Source organism: Ursus americanus, chromosome 5 (genome assembly GCF_024610735.1).
Source record: "Ursus americanus isolate L20-20 chromosome 5, mUrsAme1.1.p, whole genome shotgun sequence".
Taxonomy (NCBI): Eukaryota; Metazoa; Chordata; class Mammalia; order Carnivora; family Ursidae; genus Ursus; species Ursus americanus.
This window is the reverse complement of record NC_142131.1, coordinates 67,657,184-67,684,569: the sequence shown is the minus strand read 5'-3', so window position 1 is coordinate 67,684,569 and position 27,386 is coordinate 67,657,184. Positions and strand designations below refer to the sequence as shown.

The 27,386-nt window shown below is 43.3% G+C and overlaps 1 protein-coding gene across 3 annotated transcripts in view; it reads left to right on the top strand.

The window, feature by feature from the left end:
- The window catches only part of SNX24 (sorting nexin 24), a 156,724-nt gene that overhangs the window by 83,323 nt on the left and 46,015 nt on the right, over positions 1-27,386 (top strand). For all 3 annotated transcript variants that reach the window (XR_015724596.1, XM_045794848.2, XM_087862354.1), the window contains exon 3: positions 12,343-12,447. Coding sequence is in view for 2 of the 3 variants with exons in the window: in XM_045794848.2 (XP_045650804.1) it covers positions 12,343-12,447 (105 nt within the window). In the remaining variant the exon portion in view is untranslated. The remainder of the gene's footprint in view (positions 1-12,342; positions 12,448-27,386) is intronic.

The window sequence follows — 27,386 nt, the reverse complement described above, 5'->3', positions numbered from 1 at the left end:
GTTTTAGGAACTCAATGAGATGGTGTGCATTACATGGTAAATTTCCAATTATTTTTTCAAGATATTTATTTATTTTATTTGAGAGTGCGCGAGCGAGAATGAGAGCACAAGCTGGGGGAGCAGCAGAGGGAGAGGGAGACGCAGGGAGCCCAATGCAGGACTCGATTCCAGGACCTGAGCCGAAGGCAAACCCTTAACCAACTAAGCCACCCAGGCACCCCAGTAAATTTCCAACTATTGATAGTTTTCATTAGATCTAGTCTTTTCCATACTCAAGATGGTTTCCTTATGCTAAGTGGTAAAAAAAGAAAAAAAAATTCTCTACCAGAGGGTTTGGATGTTTTTACAGCCCCTGATGTATCTTGCCAAATTATTTTTCAAAATGGTTATAGCAGATGTGAAATGCAATCAGCACATTTGAAAGTATCACAAAATGTTATCAAGTTTGAATTCTACCTCCCCCCAATTATATTTGTTTACTTAGCAAACAATGTATGTGGCCTTGTTGCCGTTTTCATTGGTATGTCTTAGTTCGTTTAGAAATTGTATTCCCTCTTTTGGAATTGACTTTCTGCTGCGGGCTCATTTATTTTTGCCCATTGGTTTGCTTGGCTTGTTAATGAAATATTAGCCATTTGCTGGAAAGTATTTTTCACTCAGGACCTTTTGGCTAGGATACTTATTTTAATTTACAAAAGCTTTAAGTTGGTATGTTATCTGTTAGGTCAGTTTTCCCTCTTTCAGATTTCGGGTCCTATCAGTCATTTGCTCCAGAGCCATGAGGAGTATTTGATTCCATTTTTGTTTAGCTTTTCCTGATGGGTGTGTTTCGTAGTGGGCACTTTGGACCCCCAGAATCAGCACAGTGTTGACCGAAATGCACATTCCGGGTGCTACCCAGCCATGCTGGAACAGAATCTCTGTGATGGAGCCCAGTCATCTACCTGTTAAACCAGCATCCCAAATGATGAGGCACCCCAGTGCCTCTTGACGTTGGACACGTCCTGTTGTGTGGTTCTATTCTTAGACACATCGCTTCAACAGCCCTCCCCACCCACCCTCTCCCCATCACATGCACTGAAGCCACAAGGTTTGAAACCCCTGGGTGGGGGGTGGGGGGTTATCTCTCCTGCCTTTCTCTTACCTCCTGTATTCAGAGTGTCATCAGGTCCCATCGATTAAGTCTTTGAAACTTCAGTACTATGCACTGTTTAACTTACCCCTTTCTCCTCTGCCCTCCCAAGCCAGAGTCTTACCATTTTATTAGTATGGCTTTAACTGTTTCTGATCCTTGTCTTCTGGTTCATTCTTTGCTACAGATCAGTTTCCCTAAAGCACCGTTTCCTTCTTCACTCTTTTGCCCAAATACATTGAAATGGGTCTGCCTTGTCAACCGTATCATGGACCTTGACCCTCAAGGCCAGTAATCTTAGACTCTATTAATTTCCTTTTACTGGTAGGATTCGTCACCATAGAGCTAGTGGCTTAAAGCAACACACATTTATTATGTGTCGACAGGGCCGTGTTCCTCCTGGGAGGCTCTGGGAGAGCATCCATTTCCCTGCCTTTTCTAGCTTCTAGAAGCTGCTCACAGTCTGTGGCTTGTGGCCTCTTCTGTCTCCAAAGCCATAGTAAGGCCCTGCAGTTTCTGTTTCTGTCATCATCTGTCCCGTCCCCACATCTCCCCTCTCTGATGGTGACACTTCAGCCTCTCCCTTGAGATTACATTGGCTTTACCTACATAACCCTAGGTAATTCTCCATCTCAGGATGCTTGATTTAATCCCACTCTTCAGCCACGTAACGTGACACAGTCTCAGGTTCTTATGATCAGGACATGGACATCTTTGGGGAGAACCATTATTGTGTCAACCACAAATCCATTTTCTGGTCGACCTTATTTCTCACTTTCTCATAAGAAAACAGCAATGGCCACCAATCCAGTCTCCCCATTCACCCCAGTGTATGAAAATCACTTTTTCTGTCTATCTTTGCCATGCCGAATGGCCTCCCCTCTGCGTTCTGATCTTTTCAAACCAAAGTAAAACATCTCATGTTCTTTGTCTCTCACATGGGTTTCTTTTTTGATTCCCTCATGTCTTTGTTCTTGGAAACTCCTGTTCTTTTATTTTTATGTATTTTTTTAAAGTAATCTCTGCCCAACATGTGCCTCGAACTCACCACCCCAAGATCAAGAGTCACATGCTCCACCGACTGAGCCAGCCGGGCACTGTCCTGTTCCTTTAGAGTAGACATTTCTACTTAACCTAAAAACATCTAAGAGATCATTAAGATTTAGTTGTCCCCAAGTCTTGTCCAACTAGAAGACACATTTTTTAATAAAAGGGACCATATCTTATCTTTTGTATCTTCCTCGCTGCATGCTAGTGTTGGGCACGTTATTAGGCATTAAGTAAGTATTTGGCAAATAGGATGTTTGGAAGACATTATGCATATTTATAAATTACTGGAGGAATATTTGGGGTGAAAAAAATGGCTTCTGTTGTGGGGTTTGAGCTCACTGTAATTTCTGTCCCAGGTTACACTGGGAAGTCCTTTGTAGCTCCCCAGTCCTGGATGGGAACACGACCAGCACCACACTGAAACCCAGGCAGTCCCCTACCCTGTTCTTCTCTGTTCACTCTTTGCATAGTATCCTTTTTAAAAATGAAGTTACAGGGTTCCCTCCATACTGCTCAGGCCCAGACCGTGGTGACAGGGAGAGCCTTTTGCCTGCACGTGCCTCCCCTGTGCCCCAGCAACGCCTGCCCACATCCCCTAGAGACAAGCCAGTTACCACTTTGCATGGTGGTCCTTGAGAACAGCTTTACCTCCATAGGCCTATAGTCACAGGAGTGGGGGAAAACCCTTTCCTATGTGGCCAGCTGCTGAGCCCGTGCCCTCCCAGCTTACGCTCTCAGCTCCAGCCCAGGGGCTTCAGGGGAGCAGGGTGCTGGTTCATTACTCAGTTAACTGTCCTCATGCTTGTGATTGCCTCCTTTTGGCTGGAATAAAATATTACATCCTCCTATTTAATTTAACGCAGTACACATTTCAGAGGAACCCCAAAGCTGCCTTAGGGGGTTAAACCAGGAGTACAGCACCACGTGTAGTGTTTCTAGAGGGAACCCTAGGGATGTAGGGATGCCAAGGTGGAGTGAAAGATTGAATTTTACCCTGAAGTCTCCCCACTTCTTTCCTTAACTTTTTTGTTCCATTTCCATCTTTTTATTCATGTGATCTGGAAGAGTGTTTGTGTTCCTTTCTGTGGAAAATGGTCACTATTGGGGCACCTGGGTGGCTCAGTCGGTTGAGCATCCGACTCTTGGTTTTGGCATAGGTCGCGATCACAGGGTCCTGGGGTCCAGCCCTAAGACCAGCTTCGAGCTCAATAAGGGGTCTGCTTGAGATTCCTTCCCCCTCCCTGTCCTCCTGCTCTCCCCGGCACTCACGCACATACTCTCTCTCTCTCTTCCTGTCTCTCAAATAAATAAAATCTGGAAGGAAGGAAGGAAGGAAGGAAGGAAGGAAGGAAGGAAGGAAGGAAGGAAGGAAGGAAGGAAAGGAAGGAAGGAAGGAAGGAAGGAAGGAAGGAAGGAAGGAAGGAAGGAAGAGAAAGAAAGAAAAGGAAGGAAGGAAAAAGAAAGAAAGAAAAAGAAAGAAAGAAAGAAAGAAAGAAAGAAAGAAAGAAAGAAAGAAAGAAAGAAAGGAAGAAAGAAAAAAAGAAAGAGAGGAAATGGTTACTCTCACCAGTGTATACATGGCACATCTGTGTGCAGTAAGTTCTGAGTTTACTCTTGTCATGGCATAAAAAGGGAAGGGAGGGCACCTGGCTGCCTCAGTCTGGGGAGCAGACAACGCTTGATCCCCAGGTTGTGGGTTCAGGCCTCACATCAGGTGCAGAGATTACTTGAAAATAAATAAATAAATAAATAAATAAATAAATAGATAGATAGATAGATAGGTGCAGAGATTACTTGAAAATAAATAAATAAATAAATAAATAGATAGATAGATAGATAGATAAATAAATAAATAAAATCTCAAAAAAAAAAAAGAAAAGGAAAGAGAGTGATCACTCCAGGCGAAGGGGACAGTGCTTGCGGTATCATGGAATCTGGTGGCTGTCCGCGTGGACCAGAAAGGCCGTGTGGCTGGGTGCAGCGTGACCAGAACAGTTAATCATCGCCGGAATGACAGAGGGGTATTTATCTTGGGAGCAGCTGAGCCCTGCTGCAAACATATTGTCTTGGGTTTGTCTCTCCTCATCTAAAGCAATTCATTACTCACCTACAAATGCTGTCACAGGTCCCTGCCGCTCCGATGATCAGCTTCCTCCACACTCCTGACATCAATAAAAAGGAAAAGTGTTTTCAGTACTATATCTTCAAGATTTAAAAAAAAAAGAGAGAGAGAGAGAGAGAGACAGAGAATGGAGTTGATTTTCCATTTTACAATGTAAGAAATGTCATCATTCAGTAGCTTTAAAGGAAGTTTCTTTAGGTTTAAACTGAAACCGAATAAGCTTATTACCACAGAATAATTTAGCGTTTTTGGCTTTGTTTCTGTTTGCGAAATACCTCAAATATTGTAGAGGTGAGATACGTATTTATTCCTTTACAGACGGTCATAAATTGTTTCCCTCCCCTCCCTCTCTCTCCCCCTCCCTCTTTCCTCAATATTGGATCAGTCTCATCAATAAATGAACATGTCATAGCGTTTCCTGTTTAGCACAATAAAACCCACCTTTGACTCCAGGCTTCCCTCCCGTGTGGGCTGCTTGCTCTCCTTTCTTGGTAGAATTCCTTGACAGAGGAGTCCCTGCTTTCCCACTTCTTACCTGCACACTGCCCAGTGTTTGACTTCCCCAGCCTCGCTGGGTGCAGTCTGACCATGCCCACTTTTTGGAACGCTTTGCTGCCCGAATGTGCAGTTTCAGCCCCTGCTCGGTGAGTGACTGCCTACTTCTCCGCCCTGCCTCTCAGAGTTGGGGGTCTCAGCCCCTTTATCAGTGTCCTGTTGCAGTAGAACTGATCACCGCACACTCAGCAGCGTAAAATGAGACGACTGTATCTGCTCAGAGTTCCTGTGGGTCAGGAGTCTGGGCGCAGGTTTACTGGGTTCTCTGCTTAAGGTCTCACCACGCTGTCACCTGGGTGTCGCCAAGTCTGTGGTCCCATCTAGGGCTCAGGGTCCTCTTGCAGGCTCATTTTGGGGAGACTCCATTTCTTGCTGTCATGGGACTGAGGTCCCTTTTTGCTTGCTGACTGTTGGCTAGGGGTAGCTCTCAGCTCTTCAAGGCCACCCCCAGGTCTGAGCCATGTGGCTGTAACATGGCAAAGCCAGCAGTCTGCTGGGACTGGGTCTCATAAAAGGTAACCTGATCAAGGGAGTGACTGTCCCCCACCACGTTCAACGAGGCCATCTGAACCCAGGGGAAGGGATTCTGCAGTACCTGCACCAAGAGACAGGGATCTTGGAGCTGTCTTAGGATTCTGCCATCACAGCAATTTTTTTTCCGTCTGTGCCAGTGGAGAAACTCCCACCGTCATCTAGTTCCAAGGCTCTAGATTCCACGTAGGTATCTGATGCCCAGATCTACAGGCCCATATCTGCCTGCCTGTGCTTTATCTCCATTTGAGTGCCTAGGGGGCCTCTGTCACTTTAAATCATCGAAACCAAACAGTGGATTCCTTTATGCCAGGATTATTTTTGGTTAGATGTAATAGCAACTTGACTAGGTTTCTTAAACAAGTGAGAGATGATTCTCATACTGCAACAAAACTGAAAGCAGGCAATCCAAGTTGATGTAGCAATTCCACAGTATCCTGTTCCAAGCTCCTTTTTGTCTTTCTGCTTCGCCATCTTTACCTTTGCACCTGTCTTGCACCCTTCTAGTTACAATGTAGCTGCTGTCCCTCCAGCCCTTGCTGCTTTTCTGTCAGGAAGAAGGACCTTTTCTTTTTTCTTTTCCTTCTCTTTTCTTCGTTACTTTCTCTCTGAGGAAAACAGGAGCCCTACCCAGTAGACTTCAACTACATTTCACTAACATTCTGTCACATGGCCATCCTAATTACAAGGGAACTTGAGAAATCAAGATTTTTTTGCTCACCACGTTGACACCCTGAATGGCATTGGGGTTTTGTTTTTGGTTTGGGGTTTTTTTTTGCAAGAAGAAGGAAGGAAGGAATATTGGGTAGGCAACTAGCTTTATCACCTGTAAGCCCTACTCATGTGAGATTACGACTTTGCTGCAAGTAACTCTAGAGCCAGAATAATGGTGGCATTCACAGATGTACATTTATTAGTTATTTATTTGTCTGTTTGTGTAGCAGGGAGAGGGGCAGAGGGAGAGGGAGAAGCAGACTCCCCGCGGAGCAGGGAGCCCGGTGTGGGACTTGATCCCAGGTTCCTGAGATCATGGCCTGAGCCAAAGGCAGACACTCAACCCACTGAGCCACCCAGGCGCCCCACAGATATGCCTTTATTTCTCTCCTGTAAATGTGTAGGGCTGATGTGGCTGTTTCATGATCAGGGGCCCAGGCTCTTATGGCTTTAGCATTCTCCATGGGAGTCTTTGACCTCATGGGTGAAGGCGTCTGTCTAGCCATTACATGGCCAGGTCAGCTAGCAGGATGGAGGAAAGGAAAGAAGGAAATAGTCCTTCCCTGTAAGAACACTTCTGTTTACCTGCCTTCCACAAGAATTCAGTCCTATGGCCACACACAGCTTCCAGGGCGCTTGGGAAGTGTGTTCTTTATTCTGCAAGAATTCAGTCCTATGGCCACACACAGCTTCCAGGGCACTTGGGAAACGTGTTCTTTATTCTGCGCTCATGCTCCTATTCATGTACGCCAGCTGAAAATCCCTGCTGTTCTGTGGAAGGGAGGGGCGGTGGATCTGGGGAGATAGCCGGTGTTGCCTGCCACTTTCCCCGAACCTGGCTTTCTACCACCTTTCCGTAACCAGCAGACCGGTCACTCAAATATGGCTGCCCGGCGAAGCCGCAGACCTGACACCGCTAGGGACTCAGAGTCATTCTGAGCATCTCTCCTTTCTGCATACTCCCGCAGCCTCTACTTGTCCCCGCTTCCACTGCCAGGACCATAGTCCAAAGCACCCTGGTCTCTTGCCTGGATTTCTTCTGCAGAAGGTTCCGACCGGTCTCCTCATGTTGACTCCTGCCCTATTATAGTGCATCTCGCTTATGGAATCTGGCAGGACCTCTTTCAAGTAAACTTCTATCAGGTCGTTCCCTTGCTGAAGACATTCACTAAGCTTCCCATTTAAAATGAACACAATTTCCTACGTGGCCTCCAAGGCCCTGCAGCGTGCGATGCTGCCACCTCTCTGAACCCGTCTCCTTGCTGCGTTTTGAACACCAGGCTTGGCCCCTCCTCCCCATTGCTCCTTCGCCAGCTCCTTACCTGGCTCCCTCCTTGCCTGATTCCCATCGCTCCTCAGACATTCCCACCTCACACAGGCCCCCAACTCCCGGCCCTTTCTGTTACTATCTCTCCCCCCCCCATTACCTCGTGTATTGTTTCTTGTCTTTCCCCGGTATGTGAGCCCCACGTGCCCCAGGGGTGTCTCTAGCACTGAATGAACATGTAGGAGAGCCTCAGTGTCTTCTGCTCCAGGACCTTCTTCAGGGGCTCTTGCTTCCCCTGGAACTTATCTTTTCTAGTAGACGAGAGATAATCTACTTGAACAAAACCTAAAATGTGTTCATCTTCCCCATGCTTCCTACTGCATGGAATCAGCCTTCTCCCAGAAACTCCGCTCCCCAAATCTGCTGTCCCTGGGTTCCCTTCCTCACACTGATGGGGCCGGGCTATAAGTCCTGATCCTCGTCTTTCTCTTCTTTGCTTTAAGCTGTTTTTTGGAGTTACAGCCTCAACTTCCTTCGTGTAAAAGAAGCTTAGGAGGTAAACCTTTTGAGGTCTGGAATGTCAGAAAATGCTTCTGTTCTCCCACACATGGTTGACGGTATGGCTGGTGATAGAAATCCCTGCTCACATCAGATCTTTGCAGCACTGATGTCCTCCCGTCCGCCGCTGCCGACAAGAAGTCAGCTGCCCCTGCCGTTCCCCTTCCTGTGCTTGTCACCACATGTTTTCCCTGTGTCTTCTCTCTGTCCTTGTTTTCCGGAGAGCTCCCAGATAAATGTCGGTGGCTGTGGGGCTTTTGAAGTATATTACGCTGGTGCTCAGTGGGTTCTTAATCTGAAGATCTATATGAGGTCGCATAATTCTTCTATCATTTCTTTGAGAATTTCTTTTCTCCTTTATGGAATGCTTATTTGTTTTAGATTAAACTTCCTGGATTAATCCTGGTGGTGTTTTTCTTTTCACCTAACTTTGCTCTCAGTCTCTTTGCTGTACAGTTTGAGAGACGTCCATGATTTTATATTCTACCTCTTTTTTAATTTTTGACTTCCGTGTCGTGTTTTTTAATTTCTCAAAAAATCTCATTCTTTTTTTTTTTTCCATAGCAACCTCTTCTTGTTTTATAGAAGCAACATCTTCTCAAATCAGCCTGCAGGTACTAAGTAGATGTCAAGGATCTGTTCTGTTACTTGTTTTCCTTTGGGGTTCGTTGTTCAACTTGGTTTTCTTGTCCTTTCTTTTTCATAGTGCTGTCTTTGCCATGACAGCTAGCCTCCATTGCCCATGCAACTAGATGAATCATTCCTGCTGTTTTTCAACGGTACCTCTGCCTTGGGTACAGGAGCCTGGTCCCTCTGTAGGGCGTGTCAGCTGGAGGGCTTCATCGCAGGGAGTGAGAGGAGAGAGCCAGCTGTTAGAGTGGGGACCCCGCGACAGCGTGAGTAGAGTGGCAGACACCATCATTCCAGCCAGTTGCTTCATTCATTTTCTTGAGGGATGCTGACCCTTTTTTATGTGGGTGTGAGTGCTAGGGATGCAACCAGGTAACTAGTCGCCCTGCTAATGGGGGTAGGGACAGAGCATTTATTGGCACGAGCCATGGCATTGCGTCATTCCTCTTCTCGGCTCCCCCTTCCTCTTACGCCAGTCCTGAGCACAAAGCTCTCAAGTCTGCTGAGAAGACAGGGGTCCCTGCTCTTTGCGATCCCTTTCTTGAGGTGGCCTGGCTGGGGGCTTCCTCTGCTCTGTTTTCCTCATTGGCATACTCCTGCTTTCTGTCTTGTAGAAAGTTCTTAATCTCTCACTTGGTAATTACTTCTTCTCTGTCCCTTTGGTTTCATTCTTCTGTGTCCCATTACCTTTGGCTTTTTGCCTGTTTTTTCTTTCTGGACATTTATCCGGATTAACTTCAGGTACATAAAACAGAGAGTCCAAATACCAGTGACCCTTAAGGAAAAAAAGGATTATTTTTTTCCTCTCAGAATACAAGTCAGCAAGTGAACAGTCCAGGGCTGAGACAGCTCCTGAAGGCTCAGGCACGTGGCTGCTGCTTCCTTTCTGCTCAGTCATCTGAAACACCTGTCTTCCATCCTCAGGGTTGCCCCGTGGTGGCAGATGGCCGCTGCAGCTCCAGCCATCATGATCACATTCTAGGCAGGAAGAAGGTGGCAGGGGACAGACCTGGGTGGGGTGTGGGGGACGGTAGAACAGAACGTGCAAGCCAGCTGATTCTGTTCCTTTTTTTTTTAATTGTATTTATTCTTTAAAGTAATCTCTACAGCCAACATGGGGCTCGAACTCACAACCCCATGATCCAGAGTTGCATGTGCTACTGACTGAGCCAGCCAGGTGCCCTGAGTCTGTTCCATTTTAAAAGAATTTTTATGAAAAGTCCTCAGTGACTTCTGATTACCGCTCTCTTCCACTCTCTGCAGTGGGGGGGGGGGGGCATTGGGGGGGGAGTTTAGCTTTTTGGCTGAATTTAACTGAATACATGACTATTCCTAATAATACAGGAGCTCTGTTGGTGAGCAGAGCAAGGAGAGTGGATTTGTGGTTTGCAGTGAGCACTTTCACATTAGTATTTTAATGACGGAGGGAGGCTGCAAATCCAGGCTCTGCCTGGTGGCTTGAACTGGAAGTGCTGACCTGGGAGATGTCCAAAGACCCCTTCTTTTTCCGTTAATGGTAAATATATTCTTATGTGCAGAAAGATGTTTTTATTACAGGTTTAGCTGCGAGGCTTTAACTGTGTGCGTTTTCTTAGTGATTATTATGCTCCTTATGTGCATGTATAGTAAAGGAGAAGTCTGTGATGAGAAAAACTTGTATGTCTGAGTTTTTGAAACTTTGAAAAACAATTTTGATTTTCTGAGCTGCTGTCTAGGCATTTTACAGTATGAAAACCCTGCTCACACCCAGAGTCTGAACAGTCAGGTGAGGACTTGAATTCAGGATTTCTGCGATAAGTTCTCACTTTGCTTTCCCTGGCATCTTTTAAAATAACCTTTTGGAGGTAAGCCTTGGACAAGTTAGTGACCTCCATCCCCACCACCTGTAAGTGATAGGTGCTTGCTACCCTCCTCTCTTATCTCCTGCTGGCTCGTGACCTGCTACCACTCCCCTGTTTCTGGGATCTGTAATAAATCTGCTGACTCTATCTACATCCTTTCCATGGCTATAATGAAACTGCGTCTTCATTCAAAACAAGCCATGGGGTTCATTTCCCCAATGTGGGAGCTCAGATGCTCAGGGCTTGTGCCCCTCACTCAGCAGGTCATAATCTGTCTATTCTTAACCAGCTCTGACTTCCCCTACACAGTTTCGGTCGGTTTTCTAAGTTTTTAATGAGAACATTAAACTTCATGCCGCTTTAGTCAGTGTATCAGTTTCGTATTGCTGCTGTAACATATTAGCACAAACTTAGTGGCTTAAAACAAGACATTTATTTTGTTTATCCTTCTTGAGGTCGGAAGTCTGAAACGAGCTTCACTGGACCGAAATCAAGGAGGGGAGCATCCATTCCCTTTCCTTTCCAGCTTCTAGAGATCACTGGGCTCTCGAGCCTTCCTCTGTGGTAGAAGCTACCATGTACCATCTTCCACACTCTCTCTGAATCTGACCCTCCTGCTTCCTTTTTCTAAGGAATCTTATTACACTGAGCCCACCTGGGTACTCTAGGAGAATCACTCCATTTTAAGACGCCTAATTTAATGACCTCCGCAAAGCGGCTTGCCATGTAAAGTAACATTCCCAGGTTAGGGTGTAGATGTCATAGACAGGATGTGCCTCCCACAGGCAGCTCTAACTCAAGTTCCAGTAGAATTTTTCTCTTTTATGCGGTTCCTTCCAACTCCTGCCCAGAAAGGCTTGGCCGAGAACCGTGATTTTTCTTACACAGAATTTGGACCTAATTCTTAGGAGCATTGGAACCATCAGTCTTTCTCTTTTAAAAAGCTGAAGTGCAGGGGCGCCTGGGTGGCACAGCGGTTAAGCGTCTGCCTTCGGCTCAGGGCGTGATCCCGGCATTCTGGGATCGAGCCCCACATCAGGCTCCTCCACTGGGAGCCTGCTTCTTCCTCTCCCACTCCCCCTGCTTGTGTTCCCTCTCTCGCTGGCTGTCTCTCTGTCACATAGATAAATAAATAAAATCTTTAAAAAAAAAAAAAAAGCTGAAGTTCATTCTGTTGCAGACCTTTTGAGAAACTTTCCAGCTGGTGTGGTCTAGTTCATGTGGCATTTCCAACAAGTTGGTTATAAACATTGCATCTTATTTTGAGTTTTTATGTGAAATAATATGTAGAAAAGCTTTTCATCAGAAAAGTACTTCTTCTGAGCAAAATTTCTTTCTAGTAATTGATTTTGGAAATTATAAACTACCTTACCTCCATTATGATGCATTTACTGAACTATTTTTTTTTTTTTTTTTTGCATTTACTGAACTTGTAACTTTTCAGAGAAAAATAATTCTGGTCTGAAATACTAGATGATATGCAACCATAACAACTACCAAAAACACAAACCTCTTATCCTGAAACCTGAACATGTAGGACAGCTAAGTAAAGGATTTTTTTTTTTAAGATTTTATTTATTTATTTGAGAGAGAGAGAGAGTGCGCGCATGTGCGCACGCATGCGAATGGAGGAGGGGCAAAGGGAGGGGGAGAGAATCTCCAGCAGACTCTGCTCTGAGCATGGAGCCTGACGTGGGGCTTGATCCCAGGACCCTGAGATCATGACCTGAGCTGAAACCAAGAGTAAGACGCTCAACTGACTGAGACACCCAGGCGCCCCTAAGTAAAGAATTTTTTTTAAAAAATTTCAATACAGTTATATTTTCTTCTGTCTTTTTATTGGAGATAATGGTGGTTCATTTTCTTTTATTGGCGTTCCCCCTCAAAGAATGTCTTTATAATTGAGACTTTTTCTGTATTTTTTCTGTTTCTGTCTTTGTAGCTGAAGAAATGTATAAAAACTCCAGAAATCCCTTCTAAACACGTTAGGAACTGGGTCCCAAAAGTCTTGGAACAACGACGACAAGGATTGGAAACATATTTACAGGTAAGATGTGTTTAGATCCTCAGTTAATATAATGTCGCTTAAATAAACTTGTATCTTGGTATTTTATTCTCACAACTTACAGGCGAGATGAAAAGTACATCAAGCAGTCAAACATTCTAGATTAAAAGAAAGTGTAAAATTATAAGTATATTGTTAGTTGGTCCTTTTAGCTTTAATTAGGTTCTATTTGTCATTATGTGGATTGAGGACGTGAACATTTTGTGGGAAGGTAAAAACTGATGGGAAGCGGGTCTGTCCACTTTTTAATTCAGCTCTCCACATTACTTTGTTTTTGTTTCTTGTGTGCTCTCCGAGATTTGTTGCTGTCTTCTAGCATCTGCCCAGTTGTTAGATTGTGGTTGTTGAAGGCGTAGAGAAACCGAATTGTCGTTGGGCCTGGCTAGTCCCTCTGTGGAATCATGTTGAGGATGGGAGTATAAAAATTGCCTGTGATGAAGTGCCAACTTCTTTGAAAATTAGAATGTGTGTTTCTAAAAGAATGCGTTCGGATGCTCTTTTCTGCCACTGAGAGGAGCAAGCAGAACTACGGAAGCAGGATAAGACAACACTTGTCCCAAGTAAAAAGGAAAGCATGGAATGATGTCAGCTTCTCTGTTTTGGGTTTTTTTTTTTTTTTTAAAGATTTTATGTATTTATTTGACAGAGAGAGAGTGAGCGAACACAAGGGGAGCACAAGCAGGGGAAGCGACAGGGAAAGGGAGAAGCAGGCTCCCCGCTGAGCAAGGAGCCCAATGCGGGACTTGATCCCAGGACCCCGAGATCATGACCTGAGCCGAAGGCAGACGCTTAACCGACTGAGCAACCCGGGTGTCCCTGGCAGCTTCTCTGTTTTAAAATAGAAAGGGCTAGAGGCCTCCGATGAATAGTCCACGTAGTTGATCCAAAGAGCAGCACACAGGGCAGGTGCTGGGACGGCTCAGACCGGGTGCTCAGCCAGGACACTGGGCACTTGAGAGGCAGGTGCATGGGAATGACCCAGGTGAGTGTGGCCGAGAGGACGAGGAAGAGAAGAGCTGGACCTCACCCAAGGGTTACAGGTTAGCCATGGTGATCTCTCCCTCTGAGACATGTGGCACCGCAGAAACAGCAGCTTGTACTGTGCTTTCCATTAATAATACCCCGTGACCCGTTAAGCTTTAGTGCTAGGATAGATGCCGTGTAGGCAGGTAGCCAGCGGCTCTGGGAAGCCAGCATACAGTGTGTGTGACAGGCTTTTTCTGGGCAGTTGTGCCTGATTCGCCGTTGTTTGGAAGTTGCGGAGAAGCTATCCCCGCAGGCTTGTACTTGGTGATAAATTCAGATGCCAAGAGTCCCTTGGTGGCCTTGTCTAGTTTTCCTGTCTTGACAGCGTTCAACAAGGAAAGCCGACGTGCTGAAGGCCTTGCGAGCATCTGAGGAGGGCTCTCTCGGCTGTTTTTGTTCTTCTGCTTTGGGGCATTGTGGACAGACCCTTCCCTGCCTCTCTGGAAGCAGGAGATGAAAGGAAACGGGGACCACAAATGACAGGAACGTATGTGGCTGCGTTCCTCGAGGCCGTGTATATGGAGCTGTGGGACTTCCAGAGCTCCTGGCAACAGTGTCGGGCAAAACCAAACCGAAAAACAAGACTTTAGACATTGTATGCGAAGGGTAAGAATTCATGTTCTCTGTAATTAAATGGAATAGGTAAACAATGCATTCTCATAGGCCACATTTTCCACAGATATTGTATATCTTCGGGCTTTCCTTGTAAAGAATGCTCTCCTCTTTTTCCTCCCGTTGTATTTGACACATGACTTCCATTACAACTTACTGTAAACAGTTTAAGTTGTTTGTACTTTGGATATAAATATGCAGATAAAATCATCTGGCACAGAGAGTCACTGCACAGTGACTCTCAAATTGAGCTTAGAATTTTCTATTCTCAGAAATAGGGCTTGAAAGATGTGGTTAGGGACTGAGAGGGCTTGCTTCCTGTCGTGCATTTAATATTCATTTTCTTGTCGCTTAGGTCCCCAAGGAGGTCCAGGGAGCTCTCTCTTCTCCCTTCTCTCCCTGATTCTGTTTGCAGGCAGTGGGAGCTAGATGGAAGTTGCAGAGATGAGCAGGAATGCTTTATTAGTCCCAAGTGAAATGAAAACCCTGGGTCACATGTCATTTTTGGATAACTTTTGGTGTTCAAGTCTTTGTAGGAGTTTAAGACATTCTCGGTATGCACTGGACGGGATTGCCCTGTTCTGGCCCATAAACCTGACAAGGTTTTCACACCCCACAGCCATAGCATCTAAAGCTCTGGGTGACATTAGAATGTTTTCCAGTCCAGCCTGCCTCCTGCCCTTCAGTTATACTCATTATTATCCATCTGGCCTCAGTTTCCCCCTTGTAGAACAAGGAGATGAGCACTTGAGAGGGCCAAAGAAAACAACTCTTCCTCTTGTCCAAAGATCAGCTAGTACCTTCAGGACCGTGGGTGAGTGCGACAGCATTCCCTAAGGTGGCCCACACTGCTCTTTTATTTCAGCGATGGAGAAACTGAGGTCTCGTGTGGTTACAAAACCTGCCTTACTCCCTGGAGTTTATTAGTTAAAGACATGGACTGAAATTCTAGTTTCTTAACTCCCTGGGGGCTCTTTTCATTCCGCATTGTAGATTTTCTAATTTCTCAGCCTTGACATAGTCTTACTTAAGGATATATTAATAATCGTAAAAGACAAGGCCTTGTAATCATAAACGGTCACAATTTTATTAACTATCTATGCTCCAGTTTCCTTGATAGATTGGCGATTTTTAATTTTTAATTTTTGTTTTTTTTTTTAATTTTGATCGGTTATTTTTTAAGTCTGTAACTTGAATATGTAGAATCCTGTGAAACCTGTCAGCATGCATCTGTTTTCCGTGTTAAGTCATCTGCAGAGAAATCCAAATCTTAAGAGTACATTAGTTGGGGTGTCCCAAACTGATTTGACCCTCACACATGGTTTATAGAATACATCCTGCTTTTTTTTTTTTTTTTTTTAGATTTTATTTATTTATTTGACGGAGAGAGAGAGCACAAGCAGGGGGAGCAGCAGGCAAAGGGAGAGACAGAAGCAGGCTCTCCTCTGAGCAGGGAGCCCAATGCGGGGCTCGATCCCAGGACCCTGGGATCATGACCTGAGCCGAAGGCAGATGCTTAACCAACTGAGCCACCCAGGTGCCCCAGAACATACCCTGCTTTGAGATGACTTCCCGTTTTTCTTGAGACCCCTCTGAAATAAAAGTACAAAAACTTCACAAGTAATGAACCTCCACAGTTATACTTAACTGTAGGTAGGCAAAGGGAAACGGGGATCATCAGAGGAAGAAAAATTTTTAACAACTTTTGGGAAGATAGAATGTTCTGGAAGTGCATGAATGGATACAGCAGAGAGCAGAAGGGAGCAGCTCTGAGAGCGTGCAGTAGAGGTGGGAGGCAAACTGGCCACCGCTTTGCTGGAGAATTTCTGGGCTTAGAGTCAGCGGGTGAAACCGAAAAGCAGTGGGCCCATTCAGAGTGCACACATGGGACAGATGTCCCAGCCACTTGTTCTCTGTGGAACATAGGCAGCCTGATGTTTATGACTGGGCCAAAAATATTTTTAAAGGCTTTTCTCTTCAATACAAAACAGTACACCAAGATATTAAATAGAATGAGGAGAGCTAAGGCTTCTCATGTAGATATTAGGGCCCCGAGTTCACAACCCTCGCCCCACCAACTGAGCCCAGAGGAGAGCTGACCAGACTGCATGCTCCGCCCACACTGTCTTTCCATGTGGAAGGAGGTCTGACAGAGCTGCAGAGGAAACCCACGGAAGCCCCCCACACTGCTTTCTTCAGTGAGATCTGATAACCAAGGATCGCCAGGCCTTTGAAGAACAGAAAGACCAGGATGAACTGAAACACTGACTTGTCAGGATAGAGATAATTCAGAACACAAAATATGTCCTAAAGATTGGTTTAATAAATCTAGAGAGCTACCCAAAAGCATTACATCCAAAAGATGACACTAGGAAACTGTAGGACGAGTGGTCGGGACACACGAGAGTTCGGATTTGTTGTGTCCTCCAACTGGAAATATTCAGTGGCAGCTCTCCAGTTGGGAAACCATCCCATAAAGTAAGATACAAAAACTGTCCAACAAAAGACAAGATGAATTGAGGCTCTATCCAGATCTAAGATCCTGGAGTCCTAGAAAGAAAGAAGAGGGGGGAATACAGAAGTAGGGGAGGGAATAATCAAAGGGAAAGCAGTTGACCATTACCCCAAGCTGGAGGCTGTGAGCCTTTACACAGACAAGGTGCTCCAAGGGCAGAGCATGAAGAATGATGGAAACCCGCCAAGGCTTAGACACACCAGCAAAATTTCAATGTGTCGGAGATGGAGTTCGTACTCTTCCAGAAAAGAAAAACAAATGGTGGGCAAGGTTGAGGTTCCCTTGTGGCTCCATTTCCTTATCTGAGCCTGGCTTAATGGGCAGGTCCCTCTCTGTTTTTCAGGAGCAACAGGAAATTGCAGCTGGCTTGGTTTTTAGACAGCCACATTCCATGGGAAGTTCGCATACAGCCCTTGTTACATCTGTTGTGATAATGTGAGATTTGTTTCTGAGAAAGGGACCCACATCACATGTCACTTATTGGAGGACAGCAGAGGTTTATGTTTTCCTCTTATTTATAAGGAGGGAACAACAGTGAAATATACAGGGAGGGACGCCTGGGTGGCTCAGTCAGTTAAGCGTCTGCCTTAGGCTCAGGTCATGATCCCCGGGGTCCTGGGATAGAGCTCCATGTTGGGGCTCTGCAGTCACTGGGGAGTCTGCTTCTCCCTCACCCTCTCCCCACCCCCCTGCTCATGCTCACACACTCTCTCTGTCTCTCAAACAAATAAATAAATAAAATCTTTAAAAATATATATACAGGAAGTGTCAGGAGCTAGAATGAAGTGGCTCTTAGAAATCATGAATAAGGATATTCTAAGCTAAACAAAAATGCCTTAAAATTCATTTGAGGAAGACATTTGCGCAGCTGGTGTGGGGTTTATTATACAGTACGTGCAGGATGCTGTCTTCAGAAGACCCGATTACCTGATTAGCCCACCCCTCATGTGTTTTCAAAATTGTGTAAGACAGTGTACTGTTCCGTTGGGCCGGTAGTCTTCAGCGGACCACAGTATTGTATCTTTAACTCTGCCAATAGTACATGAGGCATTTATTAAAATTGACCCCGTGTGCTTGAAAATGTGTACCCGCTAATTCTTGAGTGCAGTGAGCTGTATATACTGGGATGAAGTTTGTTAAGCGCGCTCATCAGTCGGACTTGGCTTTCTGATGTCTAGGAAGAAAGGTGTGTTAAAATGTCCCACTTACGTTCTGGGACTGCTCCAGTGACTGAGCTTAGGTCGACCATCCCCGCTTTCTCTTGTCTCTCTCCTTCTGGGGTTTCGCTTTTCTTGCCTGCTTTTGGATTGGTGGCAGATTTTTCCCCCCTCTTTTCCTCTTTGCATTTTCTCTCCTCTGTTCGTTTATATCTGTTCTTGTCGGAGTTCCCTGTTTTCTTTCGTCTCCTCCTGAACACGATACGGACCTTAGGCTGTTTCCAGTCTGATCACTGTAGATAGAGGGTTCTAGGTTCACAGCCTTTTTTCAGCACTTGGAAAATATTCTGCTGCTTCCTTCTGACTTCTATGCCTTCTAATAAAAAAAAAAATCCACTGTCATATTATTGTTTTCCCTCTCTATGCAAGATGCTATTTTAAGATGTCTGTTTGCAAGATTTTGTCTTTGTCATTATTTTCAGAAGTTTGATTATGATGTGTTTCGGTGTGTATTACTTTGGGTTTTTGTTGTTTGAAGTTCTCTCCTTTCACTTCTCCTTCCAGGACTGTGATAATAGGAATATATGTTTTTTGGCTCTGGTCCCACAGAGACCTGGGTCTTCTCCATGGTTTTGTTTCAGACTTTTTTCTCTCCATTGGTCAGATAAGGTCATTGCTGTTTTTCTGTCTTTCCATTCGCTGACTTTTTCCTCCACTCCTTCCATCCTGCTATTGAACCTGTCCACTGAACTTTTTATTGTGGTGACTACATTTTTCAGTTCTAAAATTCCCACTGATTCTTCTTTATAGTTTTTATTTCTTTGCTGACCTTTTATATTTTTCTTTTTTAAGATTTTATTAATTTATTTGACAGAGAGAGAGAGAGAGAGAGCACAAGCAGGGGGAGGGGCAGAGGCAGAGGGAGAAGCAGGCTCCCCTGTGAGCAGGGAGCCTGAGGCGGGACTCGATCTCAGGACCCTGGGATCATGACCTGAGCCGAAGGCAGACGCTCAACCAACTGAGCCACCCAGACGTCCCCCTTTGTATTTCTTTGTTGAGTTTTCGTATTGTTTCTTTTGTTTCAGACGTGTTTGTCATGACTCACTGAAACATTGTTATGGCTGCTTTACAGTCACTATCAGATAATTCTAACATCTTTGTCTTCTCGGTGTTGGCATCTATTGATTGTCTTTTTTATTCAGTTTGAGATCTTCCTGGTTTTGATATAATGAATGGTTTTAGTTGATTCCTGGATATTTTTGTATTATGTTACTAGATCTTATTTAAACCTCCTGTCTTGGGGCGCCTGGGTGGCTCAGTTGGTTGAGCCTCTGCCTTCGGCTCAGGTCATGATCCCAGGGTCCTGGGATCAAGTCCCGCGTCAGGCTCCCTGACCTTCTGGGAGTCTGCTTCTCCCTCTTCCTCTGCCTGCTCCCCCTGCTTGTGCTGTCTCTCTCTCTCTCTCTCTGACCAATAAATAAATAAAATTTTAAAAACTTTGTTTATAAACCTCCTGTCTTAGCTGGCCTTCTCTGACACTGCTCGGTCCAGGGAAGGTGGGGTATGAGGGATTCTACCTCCTTTCTACCAGGTGAAGGTGGAGCACCAGATTCCTCACTTGGCCTTTGTTGACCTCTGGGCTGGGAGGGGTGTTCTTCATGACTGCTAAGAGGATGGGAGTTCCAGCTCCCCACGTAGTCTCCACTGGCCCTTGGACAGGGCACATTACCGACTTGGGGGGGACAAGAGTCTTGGCTTCTTGGCTCCCTGCTTGGCCATCTCTGATACCAGCCTGCATTGAGTGCCTCATTGCAGCCTCATGAGGGTGGGAATCTAGGCTTCCCACTGGGCTTTGGCGGGCTGGAGTGGAAGTGTTTAACTGACAGAGCCACCCACCCCAGCGCCCCCTGGCTTGAGTGGAAGTGGACTGACAATCTTTTCTGTGGTGTTGGGGTTGAGTAGAGTGGTCAGTGTCTAAAAGTTTTCTGTCTTTCTAGACTGTCTCTTTTCCGGTCTTTTTGCTAAAGAAAACAGGCTTTTATTGGGTCTGATTCGTCTGCCTCTCTTGGTATTTCCTGGCTTCTGGCTTTTTCTGCTCCAAGTCGAGGTACATGAGGCAAAACAAAAACCCAGGAAAGAGAAAAACTCACCATTGTGTCATTCCTTAGGTGCCGGCGGATTTCATTTCTTCCCTCAACCTTAGATACAATGTCCACTATGACGTCCGAGTTGTACTTGGCAGGAGGAAGAGGGAAAATTATCTCTCTTCCATCTTAATAGAACTGGAAGTCTATCCTTTGACTTTTAAGTTTTAATATTACACTTTTTTTGTTTGAGAAATTGTTTGCTTTTTTCCCCTAATCTGCCTAGATGTTTGTGTGGGGGTCTCTTTAAGCACATTAACTCTCCATTTTTCCTGAGAAAAATGGTCATCACCATTTGCTATTTAAAACCAGTGGGCCATTTTTAGTGTTTTTGTAATTTTAAGATTTTTTTAATGAATAATTTACGAAAATTCAAATAAAGAGAAAAGTGAAAGACATCTTGATTAGAATTTTGATTGGAATTTCAACAGAGCAAACTCCAAGTCAAAGCCTTAGTCTTTTTTTCCCTAGTTTTTAAATGGGCAGCAGCATCCTTTGAACAGTGTACTTTACTGATCAACGGGTCATGAACTGTTATGCATGAACCTGAAACATAAATCATCTTATAAGCACTATAAAATCTTCCAGATTTATATATCTCTAATTCATCTGTATAGGTTATATACATAAGTTATATATATAAATAACATAAATTTTATATACAAATTATATATATGAATATGTATGTATATATATACATATATGTGTATATATATGTATATGTGTGTGTGTGTGTGTATGTGTGTGTGTGTATATAAAAAATAGGTTCTGGCTTATCATTTCTTCTGGTTCTTTTTCTTAGACATGCATTGTTGAAATCCAAATCTTTGGAAACCTTGATGGTTAGTAGATTTGTTGAAGAAACATTGACTTAAATCTTTCCTGCATTATTGCAAAATATTTTCCTTTTTCAATTTACAGTCACAACTAGAATGACTAAATCATTGATTTTTTTTTTTTTAAAAATTTCTTCACTGGTGTTTCCTTTGAGACACCTTTGTATGTGCTTTTGTCAAAAAAAAGCATCTGTTAAATAAATCTTAGTACACAAACATCATAAAAAGAAAAAAAAATAGTGTTCCACATTCTTTTAGCAAAATGAAATGGTCCAAGTTCTTGATGCAAAATAACGTATGGTAAAGTTCTTCCTATTGAATGAACAGCTCCAAGAGAATACTGTATTTCCTTTTTCATCACTGATCCCTCAGTGTGAGGAAATTCATCTGTGATGGCATCGAAAGTCTCGTGATCTGTGATTTTACCTGTGCAGCCAGTTGTGCTATATATTATGGAAACTGCTAGTCACATGCGGCTAATGAACATTTGAACACTTGAAATGTGACTAGTCTGAATCAAATGTTCTACAACATACAGATTTCAAAAACTTAGTACAAAAAAGAATGTAAAATATCTCAGTAATTTTTTTTTGAAGTGGTATTTGAAGTAATATTTTGTATTTATCGGGTTAAACAAAATATATTTACTTGTTTCTTTTTACTTTTTTCATGTGGCTACCAGAAAATTTAAATGTTAAATATGCATTTAAGATTATTATAAAGGGTATATGTGGCGTACATTGTACTTCTTGTGGACTGTGGTCCTGTAGAGTGTTCCTGTCTGTTCCTGTGCTCATTGTCTGAGTCTTCTTTTTTTTTTTTTTTTTAAGATTTTATTTATTTATTTATTCGACAGAGATAGAGACAGCCAGCGAGAGAGGGAACACAAGCAGGGGGAGTGGGAGAGGAAGAAGCAGGCTCCTAGTGGAGGAGCCTGATGTGGGACTCGATCCCATAACGCCGGGATCACGCCCTGAGCCGAAGGCAGACGCTTTAACCGCTGTGCCACCCAGGCGCCCCTATCTGAGTCTTCTAATAATCGGAAAACACTTCCCTCTGTCGATTTTTTTTTTTTTACTATTTTGAGTAGAAAATGAAAATTTCTGAATATTTAACTGCGTTCGTTGATAATTTTACCAGTAACTTCAAAGATGATGTCTCCAGGACACCTGGGTGGCTCAGGCAGTTAAGTGTCTGCCTTCAGCTCAGGTCATGATCCCAGGGTCCTGGGATTGAGTCCCACATCGGGCTCCCTGCTCAGCAGGAGCCTGCTTCTCCCTCTCCCCTTGTCCTCCCCCCCCCCCCCCCGCTCATGCTCTCTCTCTGTCAAATAAATAAAAAATCTTTAAAAAAAAAAAAAAAAAGATGATGTCTCCAGACATTGAAAGATGATGAGTATTTTGGGCAACAAAGTAAGAAAGCTAAAGCATATTATAATGATTGCTATTAATTTCATTATCCTTCCAAACAATCCCATCATTCCTCCATTTTCTTATCGTTTTTATATTATTTTTGTATTTTCTTAGCATAGTTGGGCATAATCGATGAGTAACGATGAAATGATACATAGGATCATGAAGTAGCAAAGTATTGCCAAGTATTGGAAAAATAAGATCACTAAGATTCTATAACACATTTTAGAAAAGAATCCAGTGGATGCACGTGGTAATCCTAAAACTGGAGAAATTTCATTGTCTTCTTTAAAGATACACAACTCTCTGTGTTTTTGAAAGACATGTGAGAAAGAATAAAAGTCATAAAATACCAATTCTTATAAATAGAAATGCATAGGGGCACCTGGGGGCCTCAGTCGGTTAAGCGTCTGACTCTTGATCTCAGCTCTGGTCTTGATCTCAGGGTTGTGGGTTCAAGGCCTGTGCTGGGCTCTATACTGGGCGTGGATCCTGCTTAAAACAAATATACAAGGAAAAAACAAATAGAAACCTGGCTTTTAAATGTGATGTGTCATTTTTCTCTGATTCTTTTAGGGTCTTCTTTTCATCTTTGATGTTCTTCTGTTTTTCATCTTTGGTGTTCTTACAGTTCTGCTGTGAACTTTATTACTATAGTTACTATAGTTATTCTCTATCTAAGTGTAGGTTTTTTCAGTATGTATTTTTGAGTATTCTGTGTGTGTGTGTGTGCACGTGCATGCTCTCTGAATATGAATGCAGACACCTTTCAACATTTCTGGAAAATGCTCAGGTATCGTATCTTTGAATGTTGCTCCTTTCCCTTTTCTGTTCTGTTTTTTGAATTCTCGGTCTCATAATTGTAATAAGTGATATCTTCATAGGTCTAAGTTGTTTCTGCTGGTTCTTGCTCATGGTGCTTTGTTTCCTCTTAGGTGTGGATGTATGTGTTTTTGTTTGTTTTTACTTTTAGCTGGGTAATCCATTTCCTTGTACCTCTATCCTTAGAGATTTTAAGCCTAGGATTGAATTAAATTTGCACAAGAGAGAATTTTTGCTTGATTTTGCTAATCACCTAGGAACAGTATCAACTAGGACTTCTTAGCTTGAAAGTTTTTTGGACTACACAAAGGTATTAGTTTAGGTTACAGACCTGTGAAGGGGTTTATGTTTTCCCCTGCCTCTGCCTATCCTTCAGCAGCCTTACTTGGACCTTGCCCTTAGGTTCCCCCATGCCCACCTACCTTGGGCAGACTTTAGGCTTTATCTTCACTTCTTCTGTCCATGCAGCCCCCAAAGTGGATGCTCAAAGTCACAGGGTTCACGACTCACCCGTGGGACAGAACCAGCTTTGGTGCTTGCTTAACTATCAGGATTTCTATTTATATTCAATTTATATTCAATTTAAGGATGCTCCTGATTCCTTACTTTCTTATCACCTCAGTGATGCATTTTTAAACATTTCTTCTATATATATATCTGTGTGTATATATATACACACATATATATTTTATATTTATATATGAAAAATAATATATTTGTATTTACTTTATAAATATAACATATACAAAATATATTTAAATATACATTATATGTATATATATATATAGTGTGTGTGTGTGTGTGTGTGTATAACATTTTTAGGGTCCTGAGTATTCCTTTCCAAGAAAATATGGCCTAGTGGAGTGTTCAAGTGCTAAATCTCTCTTCGTGGCTAGCCAGATATTATTACCAGGATTTACACTGCAGACTTCTCTGTGCAGTGACAGACATAATTTCCTATACCACATTCTTCAAACAAGGAGAGGTTTGGAAAACAAGTTTAATTATTTTACTGACTATAAGATTCTATTTGACAGTGTTTGCTTCCCAAATCAAAATGGATTTCGTATCCTCATTCAGGGGTGGCGTGGTGATTCTGCAGGAGTCTCTGGGAGGGTCTACCTGTGGCAAGCACGTGACGGCTCGTACTAGAAGTGCACTTCACCTCAGGTCGTACTGGGGCGTATGTCTTTATGAAATGCCACCTGCCGTCACTCCTTCGCCTGTGCTGTAAAATAGACCTTCAGCATTCCTGCAAGGCAGTTCCCAGAGAGGTTGCATCATGACCTCAACGTGTTTTTCTTTTTCTTTTTAATTACATAGCCAGTATGTAGGTTTAATGTCTCGGGGTTCATTGAACAATATTTTTTCATCTGCCTTTGACCTTTATTCAGCCACCACCGTCCCCACCCCAGTGTGCTTAAGGAAGATATTTTCTTCCAAAAACACTGGTCTCCTGATTCCATGGGGCATATTTTCCAGCCTGTTGTCTTTCTTTTCCATGAGCTTCTCTGCTCTCTGTAGAGTCTGTGGCCATTTGATCCCATTCCCCATCTTGCAGAAAGAAACTACCGCTCAGGTGTTGGAATGGTGTTTTATTTGGGGAATCGTTGGGTGAACAGCTGCTGTGATGCCTCATCACCTGTTGCTACATGGAAGTGCTCGAAGAATGTCCTAGTTACCTCCAGAATCACATGATCATTAAGCGTCTGGTACCGCCATGGGTTCTCTCAGAAAGGCCCCTTTCACTTAATAAGCAGCTTCTATACTCGTTGGAGCATGCCCTTAAACCATTTCACGAATCACAGTTTCTTAATTCCACACAGAGTGTATTTGTAGACTTCTTTTTTCTCTTTTTTTCTCTTTTTTTAAAGATTTATTTATTTATTTATTTGAGAGAGAGCGCGCATGCGTGAGTAGGGGTAGGGGCAGAGGGAGAGGGCAAGAACCCCAAGCAGAGTTACATTGAGTGTGAAGCCAGACATGGGGCTCGATCCCAAAACCCTGAGATCATGACCTGAGCTGAAACCGAGTCGGACACTTAACTGACTGAGCCACCCAGGCGCCCCACTTTTGCTTTTTTTTTTTTTTGAAGTGAAGTGTAGTTGACCTGCAATGTTACGTGGATTTCAGGCATACAATGTAGTAAATCGACAGTTCTGTGCGTTACGCAGCGTTCACCACCATGAGTGCATTTACCATCCCTCACCTTATAACGTTATTATAATATTATTGATTATGTTCCCTATGCTGTACTTTTCGTTCGTGGACTTACTTTTTAATGACTATAAACCACTTATAAATTGGATACTTTACTCTTACATTACATAAAATGTCTATTTTACAGCCAAAAGCCGTTTTTTAGATACATTTTTTTCACTTTTGGTTCACTTCTTTGAAGTGTACTAGCATTAATGTTCTTTTGGGGCCTTTTCTCCATGTACTGTGCAGACCCCCAAAGTTTACTTTTTGTTTTAATCACTCTGTGACAAGTGTAGGATAGGCAGAATTGAGCTGAGAACAACAGAGTAAATGAAACCAAACTCAGATTCAGGTCTCCTGTTTTCAAGGTTCACTTACCAGAGAGGGGCTCCCTCTTGCTTTATCTCAGCAAAATTGCAAAGCTCTATAAATCATAAACTACTGGGATTGTGAGTGGTCAGAACTGGAAAGGTGAAGTTTAGAACAGGTTTCTGTTTAAGATCTTAGCATTATCATTAAGTCAGTTTTACTTTGTAAAGCAGTTTTCTCATCATTATTCTCATTTATATAATCATAGATATTTACAAAGGTGAAATTTTTCTTGTGTAAAATGTTTTCATCCTTTCTGATTCTCCATCTTCCACTTTGGTGCTTTTTTAAAATTTTATTTATGTATTTATTTATTTATTTATTAGAGTGAGTGAGAGAGCACGATGGGGGGAGGAGCAGAAGGAGGGGGAGAAGCAGACTTCCTGCTGAGCAGGGAGCCCGATGTGGCACCCGGGACTCCAGAATCATGACCTGAGCCAAAGGCAGACACTTAACTGACTGAGCCCCCCAAGCACCCCCACTTTGGTGCTTTTAAGTCATTCACATGTATCTCTTCGTAGCCACCCAACTCTGACTGAGGAGTCATTGAAAATTTCTCTTTCTTCCACCCCTGACAGGATAACGTCATTGATGAAGGTGTGTAACGTCAGAGTGTAGCAGGGAAGCCCCAGGCTGTGCCCATGGCCACCCCACACCCTACAGCTTAGGTCCTTAAAGGTTTGAGTTTCATTCACAAATTAAGAAGTAGTATAATGGCACCTTTACTTCTTGCAAAGGTCTTCCTTTAAAATGCAACTGAAGTAAAGAACCAGATCTTATGTATTGGGGGTGTGTGGGGGGGGTTGTGCTTGTGAAAGAGGCATGTACAGTTGGAACTTCACAAAATCACCAGGAAAGCCTATAGAAGTAACAGTATCTGTGAAGGTCCTGCTTATAACATGAGACAAACTGTTCTTTGTTCTCGTTAAAGATTGTGAACAGTGTGTTAAATAATATTAATGGCTGGGATTGTCAGTACTTAACAGTACTTTCCTTGTACAAGTGATTTTATTGATCGATACCGACTCATTGTAACAGGGGCAGATTATTTTTACTGATTTTATCGAAACCTTAACCAAGTTTGTTAGTGCGCCCCATATCTTTAAACAGATCTCGATGATGATGGAGATTAAGAAAAGCAAACCGCCATCCATCTCTTTTTGATCTGTTAATAACTTAAATCCATCATTGCTAGCGAGTGTTTTCAGAGTCTCTCGCACAGACGTTTCTGTGGTGCCTGCTTAGAAATCCTGGAACCGTGTGATGCCGTGGTTGGTTGTTCCTACAGGAAAACCCTAACCACTTAACCAGAATTTGGCAGGCAGGTTTGTCATCCTAATTGGTGAGATAATTGACAACACAGGAAGAAAAAAACCTTCACAAGTCCGTTTCCTAAATTTCGTTTCTGTCGACAGTGACCTATAGATTCTTAGGTTTTGTGGTGGTTCTTGAGGACTTTTTTGTGCTAAGCTGAAAAAACTATGAAAGTTGTAAATACTTAGTCCAGTATTTGGTATTTCTTCTCATCTATTTTAACGATTTGTAATTTAATTTAGAGAATTTTGGTACTTAGTATCAAAAGTGTTTTATTTTTCTCTGTGATTTGCTCGCACCCCATGATCTCAAAATGAGGTGGACTTTATTTAAAATAATTTGTAGTACAGAGCAATTTTTTAAAAATTTCTGAAAGTAGCCGTATATATTGACTCTTTAAAGAAAGCAGTACCGTTTCCTTCCAATGAAATAAATTAAACCAGTATTCTAAAAATTCAGATAATGCATCCTGGCTTCCTCGGGGTGGGTGAGCCTGGCAGAGAAGCCTGACC